General features: G+C 48.8%; 3 protein-coding genes across 4 annotated transcripts; 1 reads left to right on the top strand and 2 right to left on the bottom strand.

Annotated features, from left to right (window-relative positions):
* The first annotated feature begins 6,482 nt into the window (after positions 1-6,482).
* On the top strand, positions 6,483-10,608 carry LOC123145918 (alpha/beta hydrolase domain-containing protein 17C). Of its 2 annotated transcripts, XM_044565437.1 has the most exons (6): positions 6,486-7,081; positions 8,341-8,377; positions 9,123-9,359; positions 9,449-9,496; positions 9,929-10,126; positions 10,242-10,608. In XM_044565437.1, exons 1-6 carry the CDS (start codon positions 6,780-6,782, stop codon positions 10,254-10,256), a joined length of 837 nt encoding a protein of 278 aa, XP_044421372.1. In that variant the 5' UTR covers positions 6,486-6,779; the 3' UTR covers positions 10,257-10,608. The 2 variants fall into 2 exon arrangements, with proteins under 2 accessions (XP_044421371.1, XP_044421372.1); XM_044565436.1 differs by having other exon boundaries at positions 6,483-7,081; positions 9,929-10,608.
* A 446-nt stretch (positions 10,609-11,054) lies between these two features.
* LOC123145920 (uncharacterized) lies at positions 11,055-12,467 on the bottom strand. Its single transcript, XM_044565438.1, has 2 exons — positions 11,380-12,467; positions 11,055-11,275 (listed from the first exon to the last, which is right to left on the bottom strand). Exons 1-2 carry the CDS (start codon positions 11,971-11,973, stop codon positions 11,207-11,209), a joined length of 663 nt encoding a protein of 220 aa, XP_044421373.1. The 5' UTR covers positions 11,974-12,467; the 3' UTR covers positions 11,055-11,206.
* A 1,561-nt stretch (positions 12,468-14,028) lies between these two features.
* Positions 14,029-17,573, bottom strand: LOC123145917 (protein LAZ1 homolog 2). The gene is made up of 9 exons (XM_044565435.1): positions 17,320-17,573; positions 16,837-17,061; positions 16,650-16,706; positions 16,192-16,300; positions 15,738-15,922; positions 15,565-15,653; positions 15,045-15,294; positions 14,715-14,960; positions 14,029-14,624 (listed from the first exon to the last, which is right to left on the bottom strand). The coding sequence occupies exons 2-9, from the start codon at positions 16,984-16,986 to the stop codon at positions 14,358-14,360; spliced, it is 1,353 nt and encodes a 450-aa protein (XP_044421370.1). The 5' UTR covers positions 16,987-17,061; positions 17,320-17,573; the 3' UTR covers positions 14,029-14,357.
* Between the last annotated feature and the right edge of the window lie 3,404 nt (positions 17,574-20,977).

Raw genomic sequence — 20,977 nt, 5'->3', positions numbered from 1 at the left:
ACGTATCTTGCACAGTAACACTCTGCTCTAGCTTAGGCTTGAGATTGACGTGAAAAGGGGGTAATTCTTGATGCACGTTGCGAATAAGAAATACTGCCAATGCTGTATATAGAAACTTCAAAGTCCGTTCTACGTCAGAGGCATTTTTTCTCCTGCTGCTTATATATGTTTTGTTTGGCAACTCACGTTTACACAAGCTTAAAAAGGCATATGGCACTGTTAGTTAGACGGAATTCTGCAAGGTGTCCCAATTTACCACTGAAGATCCACAACTTGCTCTGGGGTTTTGCATGTTGGTTTGTGAAAAGTTTAACTTGGAGTAGTACTAGTAGCGTGCGGCATGATTAATTATGATTGCGCATCATGCATCTTGCCTTGGTTTCCACCAAACCCAGAGCGAGGGCCGCGATGCCATGTTTCTTTCCAAGATGGAGACAGCAGTAGTGGCAGTACGTAGTCCAGTATGCGCGCGCGCGCGCGCAGGCAGATCCGAGGGGCATCGTTATTCGCTGCTGCGACTGCGATTGCGAGGAAAGCAAGAAAAGAAAAGCAGAGCGGAGCCGAGGGATCCGATGCGACGCTGGGAAATCTGTTGCTCAACGCCAGGACGCCAGTGCTTGCTTGGCCCGAGCAGCAGCTGCTCTGTTCACCACCTGACGCAGTCAACAAACCCCGGCCTCTGCCTCTGCGTGCGTGCCACCAGCATCCATCCATCCATCCAGATGAAGTTTGCGTGCCACGCCACCGAACTCCTTGGACCCGACCCTCCCTTGGCCAGAGTCCTCTCCGCGTCCGTCCATGCATTCGCTTGCCATCGGGAAGCGCGCGCGCACCGGAGCCAGAGTTGGTTTCCCCAGACGCTTTGCCGATGCCTGCCAGCGGCACAAGAAAGAAGAGGACGCAAACGCTGGAGATTAGCAGCAGATTATTTACCGAGCCTTAACAGGTTACAGTTGTGCCGTTGACCGTGCCCTTTTCACCCTTTGACCGCCTCCAGCCACGCGCCCCATGAAATGAAATGAGAGGAAACGAGAGCATGCACGTGGTCCCGGGTGATAAAGAAAGAAAGAAAGTGGAAAGGGAATGATGAGCGGGCTGATGGTCCCTCGGTCCCTTTGCTTGACCGTCATACTCCTAGACTCGTCAACAGTGTACCACTATCAATGATCAGATCCAGGATCGTATAATTTCAAAAAAAAAGAAAGATCCAGGATCGTATGGACGGATCCGAAGAATTTTAGAGCCACGTCCATGCTTCCGTTTCGGCTGCCGCTCCATCCTCCGTCCATGCCGTGCGCATGGAACGCCCCGGGATTGAGGGACACTTGCAACAGTCCTGCAAGGTTGTTTTAGTAGCAGTAACACGGAGTTAAAAAAGATCGCATGGAATGTTATGGACTAACCCAGGCGATTTTGTTTTGTTTACCTGCCCGTAGCTGCGTGTTACGGCGGTGGCATGTGCACATCGGTGAATCGACCGCCCCTGTGCTGTGCTGTGCTCTCTCTTTTCTTTTCCCGTTGGCGAGGCAACCGATGGATGGCCACCCGCATCCACATGCCTTCTTTTTCCCTCTCTTTTCCATCCAATCATTTCGGTTCCGCTGCCAGAGGGCTGGCACTTGGCAGCGGGGCTCCGCCAAAAGACGCGCGCGGAGAATGTTCTTGCCATGCACACCGGTTTTCCCGGCGATACACGCCGACCGGACCCACTGTGTTCTCTCATCCCGGCGATCGGTTTCTTCTCTTTTCTTTTCTTTCCTTTTCTTGCCGAGCAATTTCTACAACGTGACAATGCGATCAAGTGGCCATGGAGCACACGATCAGTCCACGCTAGAGCCGCATGCATGATGCAACATCGAATCGTCGTGTCTCGTGTGCATGACAACACGCTTCATCTTTTTTGCAACGCTAGCTACTACTCCCTCCGTTCTTAAATATTTGTCTTTCTAGAGATTGCAACAAGTGACTACATACGGAGTAAAATGAGTGAATCTACACTCTAAAATATGTCTATATACATCCGTATGTGGTAGTCCATTTAAAATTTCTAAAAAGACAAATATTTAGGAACAGAGGGAGTAGTAGCTGCTAATAATAATGAGTCGTTAAAGACGTCGTCGATCGGTCGACGGCTAGCTAATCACTGCTTTCTACGCCTCGGTTGCACACCCGGCCGCCATCATCATCGAGTTTGAGCCCATCGATGCCGCGTTTCGGCCCACGTGCTTCTAGTCGTTACTAGGTGGCCTGCGGACTTGGATGTAGTTTTTATTAATTCTAGTGTTCGTTGTACTGTTAAAGATTAACAGATCGAAGGTTTTCCTGTAAAAGGAGACCTTTTATTCATAAATACCATTTGTGGTTGCACACCTGTCGACCAAATGCAGTTCATGACCGCCCACACATATGCAAGTCAGTTATTGTTTTTTATAATAGTTGATTAGAGATGCAATAACAGCTAATTGGTTGTCAATGCAAATAAGTTTTTTTGAGGGGGTGTAATGTGTATAAGTGTGTAGATGCACAAGCAGTACAATTGCATATGCCTGTCCCGGGTGGGCTCTCTATGGTCCGGTCCAGATAAACATTGTACGAGATCAAGCACGTACAAAATCAAAGTGGTGACATCCACTCCTACTTAAATCCTACGCACCACGCACTAGTTCACTTGCGTGACGGTTATTTTTGTTTACCTCTAAGAACATGCATGCAGTCGGGAGAAACAAAAACGCCTCGATTGCACACCCGGCTGACATCATCATCGAGTTTGAGCCCATCGATGCCGCGTTTCGACTCGCTTCAGTGCCTATAGTTGTGACGGTTATTTTTGTTTACCTCTGAGAACATGCATCCACTAGATATTTACGTATGCATGCAGTCAGGAGAAACAAAAATGCCTCCGAGGTGTATCAGAGGGAGAAATCATTACCAAGAAAAGAGTGCGCATAACTCCACCTCGTCGGGTCATATGATGAGCGGAAACCCGTCCGTTTATTCTGGCCCTACCCTTCATTGTCGGCTCGTCGGCGCCCGTGATCTCATCTGTTCACGAAGAATTTGGGTTTTAACTAACTATTGTATGCAATGGCGGTTCTTGATAAAAAAAAATCCAATCTAATGTACTAATTTTCCATAGCGCACTGGCCTCGATGGGCGCCTTCGTGTTTGTCGGGGCGACGGCGGCCCTAGCCGGTGGTCCTTTGAAGCATCTAAAGTTGAAGACGAACACAGGGTCCGGAGGCGCACTTAATTTGATCACCTCCTTGTAAAATCAGGGCGGCGCATTTTCAGCTCCTCCCATTGCGGCAGTGGTCGCACTGTAGCGTCGTATGCGCTCCTTTGCTAGCCCACCGATCCTTTTCATAGCCCTCCACGGGTAGGCCACGCCGAAACTGGCTTGCTCGACGGAGGATGCTAGGGGGGGGGGGGGGGGGCACGGTATGGCGAGGCTCCGCTCCGATGGCATCTGTTGGTGTGTTGGCATGGTAATGGCACATTTTTATTCTCGAGTTTCCATCGCTGAATCGACCGAGGCTTCGTGCCAATTGTATCTGGTTTTCGCGTGGTTCTTTCTATTTAACCCAACATCTCTCTTCTTCTATCTTCTTACAATGAAATACATGAACTGGATCCCCGACTCATCGAGGTGTCCACGAGACCAAAATGAAAATTGGCACAGTTCGTATGCGAAAGTGCTGTCAAACGGCAGCAGGGAGCACCTAAGATCAGGTGCTCCAGGAGCTTTTCAACCGTTAGATCTGAGATCCGAAGGCCGAGGAGAGAGCTCACGCTTTTATTCAAAGAACACCCCCAGAAATTTGGTATTGCAAATCGGATCCAGCGCATCTGTAGATGACCGTTGGATTTCAGATCCAATGGCTGAGAAGCTCTTGAAGCACCTAAACTTAGGTGCTCCCGTAGCACCTGATATTTTCCCCGGAAGGACAGGCGAACTGTTGCAGTAAAAAAAACTTGTGCGCTTCCCTTCCCGGCGCATGGGAGACGGCATCAGCGAGGGGATCTCGAGGCGTGGCAGCTGGCGTGGGGCCGGGGTGACAGTGGGCTGAGCCCACACGCAGTCTCACCAGTCGTCACTCGGCTCGAGCAGAGCGGAGCAGTCATTCAGCAGCTGCCATCACTCCCGTCAGTCGGCTAGTCATTCGCCGCACGCAAACACCCAGAGAACTATCCATGCTCTGCTCTTCGTTTTCCTTTTGACCGAATCTTGACCACGTTACCACTGGCGGTAAATTACTTTTTCTTCTTCAACTTGTTTAAGGGCAATTTCCAACGCAGGACCCAAATAGACGTGCGTTTTGTCCGGATTTCGTTCGCTTGAGGATGACAATGGAGCGGTGTCCCGCCCTGATTTGTGGATGCACCGGCCGCTTGCCCAACTGACGGCCGAATTTTGGCCGCATCTTGTTCGACTACATGCATTTTTTAGTACATTCACCAAATCTTAACTAAAATAGTAAAACCAAAGAAAATAAGAACCACATTTAGGCATTTTAAAATAAATCCAATTTTCATAACTGCCCTCATAAATTGGATTAATATCTTTTTGATGCCTTCATTGTTGATCTGCGGATTCTCGATCTTGTATATTTCTTTCTTCTTTGATTCTAAAGAAGTAGACGTTGCTTCCCACCAAATCTCTTCTCAGTCTCATCTCTAGCCTCGGTTCTAACAAGGAGTGCACGAGCATCTATAATATTTCGCCCAATCAATAGATCGATGTATTCTTCTTCCCAATACCAAAATTTGCATCCATCCTACACACAATTTTGCGTGTGAGCCAAGAGCTATTGAAATTACGCTGAATTCGGAAGCACAACCGAAGAAAAACAAGCATATACCTTATCTTTTTTGCACTTGATGAACACCCACCCCTGAATGTTCCGGCGTGGTAGAAACGCGGCGAATGACTTGCCGCTGGTAGTCGTTGCACTTTATGAGCGGCAACGGTGAGCTGACCAGCCGCTGGGCCAGCGCCGACCCCGGACGACGGCCGGGCGTATGTTTGCCAGCGCCGTTAAGGCGAGGTAGATCCGAGCGGCTAGAGGCGGAGTCCATGCCTGCATGTGGCGCAGAGATGTTGGCGGGGCTGTGCGGTCCGGTGCCCGGCCAATCCATGGCTAGGCACAACCCACCGCGGTCGGATGCGCATAAATGAGGCGGCCAGATGCGCTCAATCCGGCGGCCCGGCAGGACAACGACGCGGCCGAGACAAAGGTCGAAGGGGGGTAGGGGTGGGGGTGGGCGGCAGGAGGAGGAGGGGATGCGCCGGGCAGGGGCTGGCCGAGAAAATGGCGGCGGCGGCGATGGCGGGGTAGGGTTTGGGGGCGGCTGGGGGAGAAAAGGGGCGCATGTGTTCCCGATGTGCGGGCCAGGGGAGGACATGAGCACGCGTCGCGCCCGTCAGCGCGTGTCCGTTTCCATGCAAACGTGGCGCATAGTTGGGCCCAGAATGGGTCGAAAGCGGACGAAAAACAGATGTTCGTCCGTTTGCTCCTACGCGTTGGGCCGTGTTTTGTGTCCGTTTACCCTTGAACGGACACAGTGGAATGATTTGGGGGTCGTGCATTGGAGCTGCCCTATAACACACTCGCGGCTAACTCATTATTGGGTGGAATGTGCCTAACATGTTCGTCACAGTACCTTGTCAGTAGCTCGTTCAGCAGAGAAAATGCAGTTAACATACATGGTTGTTTTCTTTCTTCTTCTTTTTTATACCTTAGAAAATACACACACACCCCGCGCAAAAAAGATAAAGAAAAAAAGAAAATACACACACATTTGAGAAACAACCATTCTTCTTTTTTACCTTAGAAAATACACACACACACACATTTGAGAAACAATCATTTTTCTTTTTTACCTTAGAAAATACACACACACGCACACACATTTGAGAAACAACCAGTTGGTGGATGGTTAGGGCCGTGGTACTTCAAGCCCACCAGAGATCAAACCCATGTGTTGACGCTTTGTTTCCTTTTTTAGAAAACCTTCGATCTATTCATCAACTGTCAAGATAGCACAAAAAACACCAAAACTCTTTTTTGGTTCGTATACCACCTAGCGACGACTACAAGCACCGGGACGAGCTGAAGGCGCGCCACCGTCATTGCCCCTCCTTCATCAGAGTTGGGCAAACATTCTTGTATCCTTGTTCGGGAAGTCGTCTATCTGCCAATGACTATGAGCGTTCAAACGTCACTGCGTTGTACTAGTAGACAATTTTTCTATGAACCAAAGAGGCCTTGGGATTTATGTCTCTATAATTCCAACCAAATACAATCATTCAATTACATCCATCACAAAAAAAAAAACAGTCATTGAAACACATGGCATTTCTTCCAATTCGCAAAAAAAAAGGTATTTCTAGCATACTCTGTATACGTCGACTCCCGTACAGGCCGGAGGGTATAGGATCTCTCGTTGTCTCCCACCCGCATTTCTCCCCGCATTTACACGCGCCCGTCCAAGCGAACGCGAAACGGAAGTGGACTAGTAGAAAGCAGCAGCAGCATCCAAACCCAACCTTCCCATCCATCCTCCCCTCCCCTCCGTCGACACGCCACACAACCAAACCAAACCAAACCGAAAGCAGAGCGAGCGAGCGAGAGAGAGGAGGCCCGGCCAAAAGGAGCGGGGCGCGTCCCTCATAAGCGGAGGGGCGGAGCGGCTCTCACGTTGCGGAATTCGGAGGCCCCCAGGAATAGCCAGCCGGTCGGGCCAGGCGCGGAGGCCGGAGGGCGGAGGCGGAGGAGGGGATGGGGAACGTGACGTCGTCGGTGGCGGCGCGGCTGGCCTTCTTCCCGCCGGAGCCGGCGACGTACGAGGTGGCGGCGGCGGAGGGCGGGGCCGGGCTGCGGATGACGGGGGTGCTGCCCGACGCCAACGTCGACGTGCACGCGCTGCCCACCAGGGCGGGGACCCGCGTCGTCGCCGCCTTCTGGCGCTACCCCACAGCGCGCCTCACGCTGCTCTACTCCCACGGCAACGCCGCCGACCTCGGCCAGATGCTCGGCCTCTTCATGGAGCTCCGCTCCCACCTCCGCGTCAACATCATGTGGTCAGCCACCCCTTCCCCCCGTCTCTCCCTCTCTCTCTATCTCCCCCACCCCCGTAGCCTCTAGTTTCCCTCACACGGCCGCGTCATGCTCCTGCATTCACCTCACCTCCCACCCGCGCAATCGATATTCAGGTTCATCTTCTGCGTTCGTCAATAGTATCTGGCAGCTCCTGCCTCTGCACAGCCTCCTTCCGATTGGATTCGGCAGGCTGTTGGTGGTCGTATTCCTCATCATATTCCGTGTCTGGGGTGGTTTTATGGCTCCAGCGCATGCTGATTCGGTTCGAGGAGGATTTAATCGGAGCTTCGTCTTTGTCGTCTGCTAGGCAGCCAACCGTGAATAAATAATAAGATTAGGTGGCGTTCGGAATTTTTTGATTGACCTGCAGAAGATCTGCTGAATAGCCTGCTTCCATTTAAAAAAAAAAAGTTTGATTCAGACACAATTTGGGTTTTGCTTCTTCGTGGAGATAATCTGCTCCAACCATATCCTATCCTAGTCACAATTCCGGGGTAGAAACAAACAGCCAGTCGCCTGCCTTTGATTAGTACTAGGTCCCGGGTTATAATTAATCCGGGGAGAAGATCCCAGGTTTTTCAACGGCTTCAATTATTGTAGTACCAGTCTGTACCATATCATCAGGTTCTGCTCTGATGCTGACGATTTCTCCTATCCTATGGGTGCTATTCTGCTGTTGTTGCTTTCAGCAATGTCAGTCAGTCAGTCTTGTTATTAGTGGCCATCGATCTGCCAATGACTATGAACGTTCAGACGTCACTGTGGATGTGGCATAGGTGCATTGTAAGGCCATTTGGTGCTGTGTTTTATAAGGAATCGAAGATTTGAGAGTGCTAAGTATTGTACTAGTATATTGTTTCCTTGTGGTGTTTGGAGGACTGCAGATGATAATCTGCATGCTCCCTTGGTGGGCACTCCAATAGCTCTTTGAAATTTGCGTTTTCTATGGGATATTGGCAGATCTCATATTCATGAGATTTCTTGTCTGGTGGATCTTGCTGATGTCTACGGCTTGACTTTTGAGTATTTTACACCATTTGAAAAGTACTCCCTCTGTAAACTAATATAAGAGTGTTTAGATCACTATTTTAGTGATCTAAACGCTCTTATATTAGTTTACGGAGGAAGTAGTTTCTATCTGAATCTGATGGGACTGCAGATTTCTTGCCTGGTGGATCTTGCTGATGGGATTTTACTCCAACGAATCTAGTAAATCTGTTTACTTGGTTTTCTTGTGCAGCTATGACTATTCAGGATATGGGGCCTCTACAGGAAAAGTAAGAATCTGAATTCCCAAGTAATTATAAGAACTCGAACGCGATTCTCCTGTTGCTTAAATCTGCAGTTAACCTGTCTTTTTTGTCACGTCACATTCCTGCATAAACTCTCAATTTTGTGATCATGATGTCTCCTGTACTATATGATAGTGCCACATTTTCATCAATTACTGACAACTATTGGATTGCATCGCTCCCTATCCTTTTCTCATAATCAGCTTTGTGTTCTTCGATAGGTGTGTGGGCACCCTTTCTTAAAAGCAAATAATAATTATTAGCCACTCCTATCTTTGTTGGCCTCATCTATAAAAGGGCATCGGCAAATGGTTGGTCATGCTTTTTCATTCATATGCACTACAAACACCCCAAAAGTCATACTCGCTTTCTGCTATTCTAGTCCATGATGTTACCTTTGTTCTGGTTGTCATCCTTTTGACAAAGTTGCCAAAGTAAGGGACCAACAGCCCCAACACTCATCGGTTATCGGTCCCTACTCAAAACCTTCCTTTGGCCAATCAGATAATGAACTATAGCATGTGTGCTTGTTTCCATATGCAATACATAGCTTTGTGAACTGTTGTACACTTACATGGGAGACAATTGGAGTTATAACAGAATAAATGATAGTAGACACGTTCATGTGTATGCACTTAGATTAGGTAGCTGAGTGCTACATTTTTCCTTGTGTGGAATATACATAACCTAACTACGCTCCTTTTTTTGATCTTGTTTCCCGCTTCGACAGCCATCGGAGTATAACACGTACTACGACATAGAGGCTGTCTATGACTGTTTGAAAAAGGAGTATGGGATAGGGCAAGAGGATCTGATCCTGTATGGGCAATCAGTTGGAAGCGGACCGACGTTGCACTTGGCCTCACGTTTGGATAAACTAAGAGGGGTCGTCCTTCACAGCGGCATTCTGTCAGGCATACGCGTTTTGTATCCAGTGAAAGTGACACTTTGGTTTGATATCTTCAAGGTAAGTCTGGGTTATACGCCTTTTCACTTTGGTTCTGAAATGGCGGTCGTTTATTCTTCTAATCATCACCTTACTGCCAACGTTTGCAGAACATCGACAAAATAAAGCAAGTCGAATGTCCAGTGCTGGTTATACATGTGAGTAGGGACTCACTTACCTTTTGCATTGATGTCCAGTCATCTTTTTCTCATAGCAAGTCTATCTCATTGATTTGTGTGTTCTGATGGAACTCCTATGATTTTGTTCCTTTCCATAAAGGAAGCTTATCTTCTCAGCCTTTGAAACTACAAAAATAGATTAAAAGAAAACATATGATAGTTCCCGCCACAAGAACTTGTTGGTGCTGTCCTGGACTCCTGATGCATATGGACAGTCTGCGTTTATTGGTGTCCCCTATGAGGCCTGCTCCAAATGCTGACTTAAATATTGTATTTAAACGTCTAATTAGCTGAAGTTCAAAATGTTTGTAGTTTCATTATCTTTGTGCCAAGACTCGAGATTAGGATATGCTTTATGGTCACTCCCAGCTGGGTTTTTGTTTGATCTGGACTTGGTGAATCACATGTCAGGGCACGGCGGACGACATCGTCGACTTCTCGCATGGCAAGCGCCTATGGGAGCTAGCGAAGGAGAAGTACGAGCCGCTGTGGGTCAAAGGCGGCGGCCACTGCAACCTGGAGACGTACCCCGAGTACATCCGGCACCTGCGGAAGTTCGTGAACGCGATGGAGAAGCTGGCGAGGGAGCGAGCGACAAAGGCGCCCCAGGTACCGCCGTCGAGCATGGGCGAAGTGAAACACAACAAGTGCTTGAGATTTGGGAAGTGATCGATGACCCTTGACCATGCCAGCTCTCGCTAACTGTGTCGTTGCTCGCGTATAGACACTGATGATCTGACGGAGGAGCCGAAGAAGCCAGTCGCGGCGGACGGCGGTCTCCCCGTCGGGCTCCGATGACATGACACCATGGGGTGGGGGGAAGTGCAACGGCGTCGTCGTCGCTTATCGCCGGTCCGGTCGCGGGTTCAGGGTTAGACAGGCTCCATGGCTGGAATGTGCTGGAGATGACTGAAGAGAAACAGAAGCCTAGTGGAGGAAGCATGCGGGAAATCATATATAGCCTGTTGTTGTTGGGTAGTGTTCAGTTGGGGCTCTCTCCTTTTTCTTTTTTATTCAGCCTGTGTATTAGTTGATGTGCAAAGAAGTGTCCATCTCTCCTAATTGATTGCAAAGTGCTTCGTGTGCTGTCAGGCAGTGTGGCATTTGGGTGTCTGCTTCATAGTTTCAGTTTCAGTTTCGTTTTGCTTCTTGTCTGGGTTGCTGTGCTCAGTTCATAGCAGAGCCAAACAGGAGGCAGAGGCTTAAACTACTTAACCTTAACCTGCCTGCACGACAAATTCTTGGTCTACAACAGTGTGATATGGCATAATTAACCATATCACATGAGAAGCTTGGTCAGTAAAGCAATGTCTTTCGGGAATGATAAACCCCGAACGTTTGGGATTTGACCATAGCAAATCGAATATTTTTTATGGCAAATTTAGTTCGGGATTTGACCATAGCAAATCAAACGTTTTCGATGGCAATTTTAATGACACGAGAATGGCAAGTTTAATTGACAGCGTGGCAATTTTCTGGCAAAAGATACACTAAGCACAGATTTGCCATGCGCGTCAACTTTGCCATCCTCGCGTCATTAAAATTGCAATGACAAGCGTTCGATTTCAGGGTCCATGTCTTTCATGTACAACGAATCCATTTCATATATCACATATTCACATGACTTGTGTTTGCTGTTTTACAGCAGAGTATTCCTTCCGCCTCTGTCAACTGGTCCCAACTAACTAACTATAGGAGGTCCCTGAGGGTTGTGGTGGAAGGTGTCCTGGCACTGGCACTGGCAGTCTTCTTCTTCCCCTGGAGGAAAACAGGTCAAAACGCAGTACATTAATCTGAACCCCGTGTTGTTCACAAGCAAGTACTGTATACGTTGTCCAGATAAGCTTACTGTGCCTGCATACCTGGCGGTGGTTCCTTCGGCCCGGGGTGGCGAGGTGCATCGGCCGGCCGTGCTCGTCGTAGAGCAGGAGGCCGCTGAACCGCGGCAGCTCGCACCGCATCCCCATCAGTATCCTCCTCTGCCACACCGGCCGCCCCGGCGTCATCGCCGTCGACGCCGGCGTCCCCGGCACTATGAGCGGCGACGCCGTTGTCGTTGGTGGTGCCGTCGACGGCGTCCCGTACCGCCCCGGCGTCATGGGGGCCCCTCGGCCGGCTGGCGTCGCCGTCTTGCGCGTGGGCGGCGTCGCACCTGGCTCGACACCGGCGGTGCTTCTGGCAGTACCCAACCGAGGAGGCTGAGCGCAGGAGACGACCATCCTGTCCGGCGCGTCCGCGCCTTGCTGCCGGCTGCATCTCTCGTGCCTCCTGGATGCCACGTTGGCAGGTGGTTTCTGGAGCTGCGGTCGGCCGGAGTCCTGCACACGGAGCACCAGAGGCTCCGGCCGGCGGTCGCCCTCGCCTCTGACGACGAACAGCGCCGTCGGCGTGCCGCGCCTCGGCTCCGGGTGCCGCTGCTTGGCCCTCCGTCGCAGCATCGACGCGCACAGCCCCATGGTTACTCTGATAGTATCTTTTGTCTTCGGATCAGGGGTTTTAGACGGATGGATGGGTGCTTGCTCGAGCTCGATGGATAATCTGCATTGGTTGGTTTCTTTAAGGTGGCAGCGGGTGGAGTGAGCCAGGCTGGGAAGTAAGAGAAAGGAAGGGAGATTTCGTCGGTAATCTTCTTCTTTCTTTCCTTGTCGGTAGAGTGCTAGTCTACTAGAGTTGCTTGCTTCGTGATCGGAGTAAGACAAGCATTGCTTGTGGGTGGTTCGGATCAGTGACTTGCGAGCGAGGCCCTATGCGTGTAGGGTGTAGCGTAGTCGGCCGGTGTTCCACTCACGGCCGCCGATCGACCCGCACCCGCCGCCGTCCCGGCTTGGGTGGCATGGGCTCCTAGGTTTCCTTGTGCCTTTCTTGCATGGGCTCCCAAGTTTGGTTTGTGGCATTTGCACGCAAGTGATGTGATATGATGGGTGTTGTTTTCTGGTTCCGTAGGTGGAAGACAGGCTTCTCTTCGGCTGCATTTCCTTTTCTTCAACACGGAAAACCATTTTAGTGTTGTATAATAAATAATCCTCTGAAAAAGAACGGGTTAATTTGATAATTGATACTACTACTACATTAGAGTTATTTACCCAAAACCACCACACTTGAAGCTAGGGTAACAGTTTGGTACCAGATTTGAGCCAGGTCACAAAGAACCAAGTCTAATGCGTAACACGGAGCACTGATGCTGGAATTTGGTCGCGAAAACAGCAAAACCGACAGGTGGGTCCTGCCTGTCGGGCCGACGTGGCAAAGGCCAAGCACAAAAAAACTTTGACCAGCTGAGGTGGCAGATGAGATGCGGGCCCCGCCTGTCATTGACTACATGGTCATCTTCATCCCATCTCTATTTCTATGGAGCATTGCGTCGAGCAGCTTGTGAGCGGTCGAGCCCATGCGAACTGGGAGGTCCATGGCCATGGCATCCGAGCCCTTGCTCAAGCCTCCTTCCCCTCTCCCTTCGTGTGGAGCTCGCTCCCATCCTCCAGCCCCCTCCCCGCTGCCGTCCGAGAGCTGGCCGTCGATGCCGCTCCGCACTAGCGTGGCCACCACCATAGTTTCGCCGAGACACGGTGTCCTCGAGCTTTGCCTCCTCACTCTGGTCATCCTTGACGACAAATACGAGCGAAGACGCCGCAGAACGACCGAATCGACCGCGTCTTCAACCTCGGAGCCGCCGGCCGTCGCCCTCGAATTCAACACCTTCAGAGCACCCCTGACCTCGCCGGCTTGCTCATCTGAATTGCCATGAGCTCCTCTCCTTTCGCCCCTTTCTCCCGTTGTCGAATTCGTTCTGTAACTAATTCCTCCGCCATGCCGGAGAGCTACAGCCCTCGTGCCTCTCCGCCATCGTTGTTTGAGCACGAATTGATTGTGCCTTAGCACTGTATTGGGACCATGGAGCTCCAGCGACGCCATCTAGCTGCTTAGCTCGCTCGCTTGCAAGCTATAACTCGGCGCTCATGCAAGCCCGAGATCCGCCACCGCGCAGCTCGCCGCCGTCAACGCTGCTGGACACCCTAGCATCTTACTGCCGGCGCGGCCGCTGCCGGCGGGCCCTTCCGCGCCTCCCTTTCCTCTCGAAGGCCATCTCCCGCCAACGCGCCCGCATGCTTGCCTCCGCTCCGAATCAGCCGCCGCAGGGCAGAGTAACAGAGGAGGAAGAAGAAGATAAAAGGAGTATAAGAGGATGATTGGCTGACTGATGGGTCTCCCGTCCACCTCAGCAGGTCAAACACTGACTTGGATTAGTCTTTGCCACGTCGGCCCGACAGGCGGGACCCACCTGTCGGTTTTGCTGTTTTCGCGACCAAATTCCAGCATCAGTGCTCCATTAGGCTCAGAACTGGTGGTTCTTTGTGACCTGGCTCAAATCTGGTACCAAGCTGTTACCCTAGCCTCAAGTGTGGTGGTTTTGGGTAAATAACTCACTACATTACAACATTGCCTCCAAAGGAGAGAATATATGATCAAAGGAACTTGTTGTACTTGTGCAGGGAAAGCAGAGACCAAAGACACGTAGCATCCCAGATGGGGCTTGAGCCAGCCACACAGCTTCATGGCTTCAACACTCAGATCCGTTTCGGGCTTTTGGCAACAATATCGACACGAGGCTTGATCCCTGTGTGAGCCCGGGGTACAACCGCCCTCCTACCCATCCAACACCTAGTTAGTTATGAAAATTCCTAACCATCCAACCACTAGTTGGTTCTTGATTTTCAGGATAACACTTGGTATCATGGTGCCCATATTCATCATCGTTTTACTCAGTTTCCTTTTTCGAATTGCGGAAGCGTACTGTGTTCTCAAGGACCAGTTCCTCTTGCACTCCTCTTATTATCATCTCCTATTCTTTCGATTTCAACCTCTCCGTAGATTCGCCACCATCGCTCTTGTCCTTCACCCTTGTTTCAACTTCCACCTCCGCATCGACCGCAACAGCCTCACCGTTGTCCACCACATTCTCGGTGACATGCTCCTCCACCTCGACGTCGGGTTCCTTCTTGTCCCCTGGCTTCAGCGACACGTGATGAAAGGTCTCCTGGATCTTCCCGACGCCTTTCTCCACGGGCTCCATCGCCTGTGAGATGGTCAGGGCCACATCCTTGACGACCTACCGAAGAAGAAGCAAGTAATCTGTCAGAAAACCAAGGATTCAGGTTCTTCAACCTCGAAATTTCAATGCGTGTCGCGGGCACTTTACATGGTGGCCACCGCCCAGAACGACGTCCTCAACGCTCTCTCTGATGCTTGTTCCTGGAGTCTTGACATTTGTCTCTTTCTGCTCCACAGTGGCCGGCACCGCATCGCTTTCGTCGTGGACATCCACCGTCACCTCCATTTTACTCTCCTCACGGGTCACCTCCTCGTGCTCACGGTCATGGACCGGGATATGCTGGTACGGCTCCACCCCGAAGACAAAAGCATGTGCGATGGCCGCGATAGCCATCTAAGAGAAAGCAATTTCGCTTTACTGCAGCAACAGAAGACCAAGGATGGCTCTCAATCAAATTCACAAGATTTGCCTATTTACCTCGATACAAATCAGAAAGTCTTGAATCCCATTTTGCACCTTGCCCTCCTTCGGCAGGAGCCCCGTATGGCAGATGATTGTGATTCCGATTCCCTGCCACCAAGTGGCGAATACAATGGCCTTGAAACTTATGAACTTGGCTAGTGGCCTTATTGCCTGTAGCCTTTCATGTGTTGCGTTGTAAAATTTCACCAGACAGTACAGTGCCCATGTCTGGCTGAAATTAATGACAAGAGCGATGTAAGGGTATCTGCGTATTAGAGCATGACATGCTTTTAGTGAATAATACGAGTCACTGTAGTTAAATGCATAGTGGAAGTACTCGGATTTTCATAATAGTGACTGCTAATGTTCTTTCCCTAACTTTTGAAGGTAATCTTTTAAAACTTCTAAGTTCCAAGCTTCTCTAATGTGTAAAAGTACACTGCACCTATCAGCTGACCTCCTCTCCCATTTTGCAAATTCAGATATCTCACCATTTTAAATAACAAAAAGAGAAAGAAAGATATGAGATAGTTACCCATAGTTCCACTTGAATTCACCATCTCCATATGCTCCAAAAAGCTCCAAGATGAATGCCAAGAAAGCACAGAGTGTCTTTAGAATCATCTGAAATCGTGTTGAGGAAGGATATATCATCCACGTCGTGATTGACCAGTTTCAGGTGAGAACATTCTAAAATGTACTACTTACATATTGCACAAGGCCGAATTTTATAATCGTGTATAAGCTCTTCCCCAGTGCATTAGGATCGCAAAAGAAGTCGCCCAGTCTACTTCGATTACGATATTTTGCCTTCTCTTGACTCTCAAGCAACTGTTCACTTAGCTCTTCCATTCTTTCTTTTTCAAGCAGGCCAACAACCTGCCGTTCTCCCCCTGAAAGAGTTAAGCTTTCAATTTCCATAATTCTTAATACAGTAAGGTATCATGAATTTAGACAACAGAATCAGAGAGGTGCTGGAGTTAATTTCTGAATATATTTAATTAGCCAAAATTTGCTCCATAACACTGCGAACATGTATAAATATGAAAATAGGATGCAATGTCCATGCAATTTACTGCTATTAATTACGGCAAATTTACAATGATTTCTCACATATTACTTGGGTCCATTCCTGTGGTCATATAGAAGAAAATAAGATTACCCAGGCATGCAACCAAGTATCGTCCAAAGGCATACAAAGCAAATGCTTCATAACAATTCCGCAATATATCACAGGCCAAGGAGAATTCCGAATGCCACAGCGATATTATCTGGGGAAAATAAATCAAATATCAAAAATGGGATAACCATACAGGTCAACAGTTCAATATAAAAATGGGATAGAATCTTCAGGCAGGCAAAAATCAAATGCTCAAAGCAACCATGATAAGGTGGTTTTTCTTACAAGTACATGATTCTATTATATAACTGATCTTTTTTAACACTTCTAACATTTTGATATGAAAATGAGAGAAGCTGTTTTTTTCTAAAGCCAGCAATTCCATAGCACATTCAGCATTCCAGTATTCACATTTTGCTCGCTTTTACATATCTACTGGTGGGTGCATTGTATCCCTAGAGTTATTCAACCAAATCCAACAAGTTTGGGCTCAAACTTACAGATTCAGATGCGTATACAGGCACCATAAACAGGACAGCTATGATCCATTTCTGCTCCTGCAGAACTCTCAGCAAGATAAATTTGTTCAATCAGAACAACGGCAAGCTATAAATAATGGCTACACTGGAGACATTTGGTCCACCAGCAGAAAGAGGGGATACTGCGACATGAACCCGCCGCACTCACCGAAGGGTTTCTGTACGATCTAAGGTGCTGCAGTATGAGCCAGAGCGAGATGAGCAGCGCGACGAGCACGAACCCAGCTCCGATAAGCACCGCCGGGGTGTGGAGGTTCCTGTAAAACCCCTGGAAACTAGAGGATTCATTCGATGTCATCGGTTCATCCCACGTGCACTGATCCCTGAAAGAAAATTCAACTTGATCGGACACTCTGTTCTCAGAATCTGTTATCTGAAAAATGCACGAGGACAGAAACTTATAAACTGATTCTGACTGCCCAATTGCTGTCCTGATTTGCTGAACGAATGAATGTTATAGGTGGCTTTGCGCCAAATTGCAGTGAATTAGTCATTAACAGGCACCTATGTATATGAATATGATATGAGGTTTCGATCCAGAAGAAATGATATCGAAATGAGGTGCAGAGTATGACATTCGGAGCAGGAAAAACAGAGCACATCAAGAAAGCGAAGTTCACCGAGGAAGAACCTGGCAGACAGTTCCGGGGAGCGCACTGCGACCACGACGGTAAGGAACTCGCGGCACCGCCGCAGGAACCGCTCCGGCTTGCCGTCGAAGTCACCCCCACCGACGCCCGCGCCCTCAAGCTCAGTCTCAGGACGCCGGCGTCCCAAGATAGAGATGGCGCAGGGCGAGGGAGAGGGAGAGAGGTGAAATGGGTAACTCAACTGTGGCGCCCGCCGCCGCCGCCACGGGAGAAGAGACGAGATGGGAAGTTTGCTCGGGGGAGAAGAGGTCAGCGAGGGACCCCCCTCTGTCCCCGGCTGGAGATGCAGCCATGCAGCGGGCGGCGTCGCCCGCCTTCCACGTGTCCGGGGCGCAGCGCACGCGGCGGCATCCCGTGGGCTCCAGGCAACTGGAGAACCATCTGATTCATCCGCTCGGCCGATCCGGCGCCCGGCGTGGTCGGACGCTTCGGTCTCCAACCACGTGCCCCCCTGCTCCATGTGCTTCCCTTTCTTTCTCCCCTTTTTCGTGCACGACTCGTCATCTCCGCCGCTTCCCTCTTCTCTTCGTCAGTCAAAACCTCTTCTCACTTTTTTTTATCATGGATGGATGTGTACTTTTTTTAACACAGTAGAGACGCAGATGCTCATATATATACATGCACATAGCAGGCTGTTGCGGAAGGTGCAGAGGTGTGTCGTGGTGCGGGCGGCAGAGTGCAAGCACGCGTAGTGGTGGTGGTGGCACCGGGGCATGTTGTTGGGTGGTGGTGTTGCGTGGACTGGTCTAGGTCCGTGCGAGGTGCTCCGGTGGAGCGAGGCATGGCTCACTCGGCTGACGCGGGCGATGAGTTGCGTAGTTTGTTGCTGGTCCGCGATGGTGCTGCTTGTGCGGCAGGAGCGCTAGTGTTGCACACTCGTTCTGGCTCGAGTTGTGTCGACATCGACTTGGGCAGTTCTCCATGGTGATGTGTGGCCCACTGCCCTTCTACTCGGTTTAGTGTCCATCACTGAAGGATACAGACGAAGTCGTGTTTTGGTTCGGAGGCTCACAGGTTCAAAGTGGCTAGCCCCCTTACCCGGGGTTTGTTGAGGTGGAGAGGAATAAGACTCTGGATGAAAGCTTTGTTTCTCCAATGATCGTATTGATGATATGATGGGGCTCGAGGGCGTCCTTCACCTCCTTCGAGGCATTGTCAGTCCTCAACACTGGGGCGCGTCCACTCCGAGTGGTAGCGATGGTGGTTAGGGATGAAAATGGAGTGGAAACTTTCCGTTTTTCTGGAGAAAAAATGAAAACAAAGAGGAAATATGAAAACGAAAAGGGAAATTTGCAAAACGGAAGTGGAAATGGAATTTTTTATGCGGAAAGGAAAACAGAAACGGAACGGTGTTTTCCGGTGGAACAGACATGGAAACGAAACTTTCCGTTTCCGTGAATATGAAATTTCCGTTTTACTATAGACCTATGTCTCCTTTGTGGCCCAACCATCAAACAACACACAATGACACAATTAGTAGAATGAATCTAAGACATAACTTCTACTACCACACATGTACTCAGCTTGACTCTATACATAATTGTTCAGTACTATTACAATACTACACTAAGTTGCTAACATAATGATATTATTTTGTAGCCATGTTAACAACTCATTATATTTGTTTGTTTTTGTGTGTATTTCCATATGATTAAAGGGGGTTTTAAGTTCCGGTCAAAGCTCACTTCTATTTCCTTGTCCGCTTTGTATTCGCTCCGTGTCCGTTTCCGGTAGTATCTGTTTCCGTATTCATTTCCTGGGTTTCTGTATTCATTGCCACTTCTGCAAAAAAATATGAAAACAAATGTGGTAGCACTCAGTTCCGTCCGTTTCCACTCGGTTTTCATCCCTAGTGGTGGTGGTTGTTGGCTTGTCCGAACCATTACCCAAGGTTCAATGGGGAGGTCGGATGTGGGTCTGGGCGAAATCTTTGGGGTTGAAGGGGTCGGCGCCGGTGACGATGGCGTCCATAGACGTCGTTTCCATCTTAATAGGCATTCCCGAAGACCTCGCTCTTGTTCTCTTTGGATGGTCGTCATGTTAGGTGGTGTTGGCCTGTTTTTGTAAAAAATGTGAGTATTTATAGTCTTCCAAATGCACCAGATAGCACATGTACATGCAGATTAAGATCTGGATGGTTTTTATTAGCAGGCCAGTATCTGGCATTGGATAGGAAATATGTGCCTAAGGTTTCTCCAAAAAAGGTTGAAAGTAAATCCTAGACTTTTTTTGCAACCACACATTCAAACAAAAGATGTATTATGGTTTTATGCTCAACAAAAAATACAAAATCTAATGGTTTACCGATCTTCCTTTTTTCCTATATAATGTCTATCATGAGTTTGTTGTGAGATAATAACCACAGGAAGACTTGGTTAATCCATGCATTTAGTCTGGTATTAGGCTGATTCGGTGGTTGATACTAGACACTCTAAAGAAATGGCAAATTCTACTCAAGAGGAACATCCGGAAAAATCAAAAGCTCTTTCCCAGATGATTTCCCATCAGATAGATCTCCCTCATCTGCTGCTGGCAGGGTGATATATTTGATTAAATTTTTTATTTCTCTATCTTTAAGTGATTCAAATCCTCAAGTGAAAACTATGGCCCCCGAGTCTACTTTAATCATATATAAAAATTTAAAATACCTTTGCTGCAATTTTATTTCTCTTATTTTGTTTTGCAATTTATCTATCTACCACTATGAGATTTGATCCTTGCAATTAACGAGTCCAAGGGGATTGATAACTCTCTTGCCCGCGTTGGGTGCAAGTATTTGCTTTTGTGTGTGCAAGTGCTGTTCACGAGGTTTTGCGTGATTCTCCTATTGGTTCAATAAACCTTGGTTCTCACTGAGGGAAATACTTATCTCTACTATACTGCATCACCTCTCCTCTTTGGGGAAAATCCCAACACAGCTCACAAGTAGCAGTGCCCGATGAAATGTATGAACCAAAGTTACTTTTACTTGCTAAATTTAAGGGATCGGCTAGAAACGACCAAAAGTTAGTAGAGTAAAAATACTCCATAAGGTTTACTCCACCGTTTTACTCCTCTATTTTTAGGGGATCAGATAGAGTTGGCCTAATGCATATGACTACAGAAGGAAAGGAAAGTGACATACCAGTGATGAGTTATGATCGGAGTTGTAGATAAGAAGGATACAAGGTTAATGTACTTTTATTTTTACAACCTGGCTTTAAGTAGGATTGAAAGTATGTCTAGAGGGGGGGGGGGGGTGATTAGACTGCTTGACCAAATAAAAATCTAGCCTTTTCCCAATTTTAAGTCTTGGCAGATTTTAGCAACTTAGCACAAATCAAGTAATCAACCTACACATGCAATTCTAAGAGTATAGCAGCGGAATGTAAAATAATTGCATATGAAGGTAAAGGGAGGAGTTTGGAGGGAGCAAATGCAATGTAGACACAGAGATTTTTGGCGTGGTTCCGATAGATGGTGCTATCGTACATCCATGTTGATAGAGACTTCAACCCACGAAGGGTAACGGTTGCGCGAGTCCACGGAGGGCTCCACCCACGAAGGGTCCACGAAGAAGCAACCTTGTCTATCCCACCATGGCCATCGCCCACGAAGGACTTTCCTCACTATGGTAGATCTTCACGAAGTAGGCGATCT

The sequence above is a fragment of the Triticum aestivum genome, chromosome 6D (genome assembly GCF_018294505.1).
Source record: "Triticum aestivum cultivar Chinese Spring chromosome 6D, IWGSC CS RefSeq v2.1, whole genome shotgun sequence".
NCBI lineage: Eukaryota > Viridiplantae > Streptophyta > Magnoliopsida > Poales > Poaceae > Triticum > Triticum aestivum.
This window is presented reverse-complemented; position numbering and strand designations above follow the sequence as displayed.

Coding starts and splice junctions, on each gene's coding strand:
- LOC123145917 (XM_044565435.1), bottom strand. CDS start 16,986: ATGACATCGAATGAATCCTCTAGTTTCCAGGGGTTTTACAGGAACCTC. Junction 16,301..16,649: donor CTGTATACGCATCTGAATCT/GTAAGTTTGAGC, acceptor TATTTTCCCCAG/ATAATATCGCTGTGGCATTC. Junction 15,295..15,564: donor GAATTCAAGTGGAACTATGG/GTAACTATCTCA, acceptor TCTAATACGCAG/ATACCCTTACATCGCTCTTG.
- LOC123145918 (XM_044565436.1), top strand. CDS start 6,780: ATGGGGAACGTGACGTCGTCGGTGGCGGCGCGGCTGGCCTTCTTCCCG. Junction 8,378..9,122: donor ATGGGGCCTCTACAGGAAAA/GTAAGAATCTGA, acceptor CCGCTTCGACAG/CCATCGGAGTATAACACGTA. Junction 9,497..9,928: donor GTCCAGTGCTGGTTATACAT/GTGAGTAGGGAC, acceptor ATCACATGTCAG/GGCACGGCGGACGACATCGT.
- LOC123145920 (XM_044565438.1), bottom strand. CDS start 11,973: ATGGGGCTGTGCGCGTCGATGCTGCGACGGAGGGCCAAGCAGCGGCAC. Junction 11,276..11,379: donor GCCGAAGGAACCACCGCCAG/GTATGCAGGCAC, acceptor GTTTTCCTCCAG/GGGAAGAAGAAGACTGCCAG.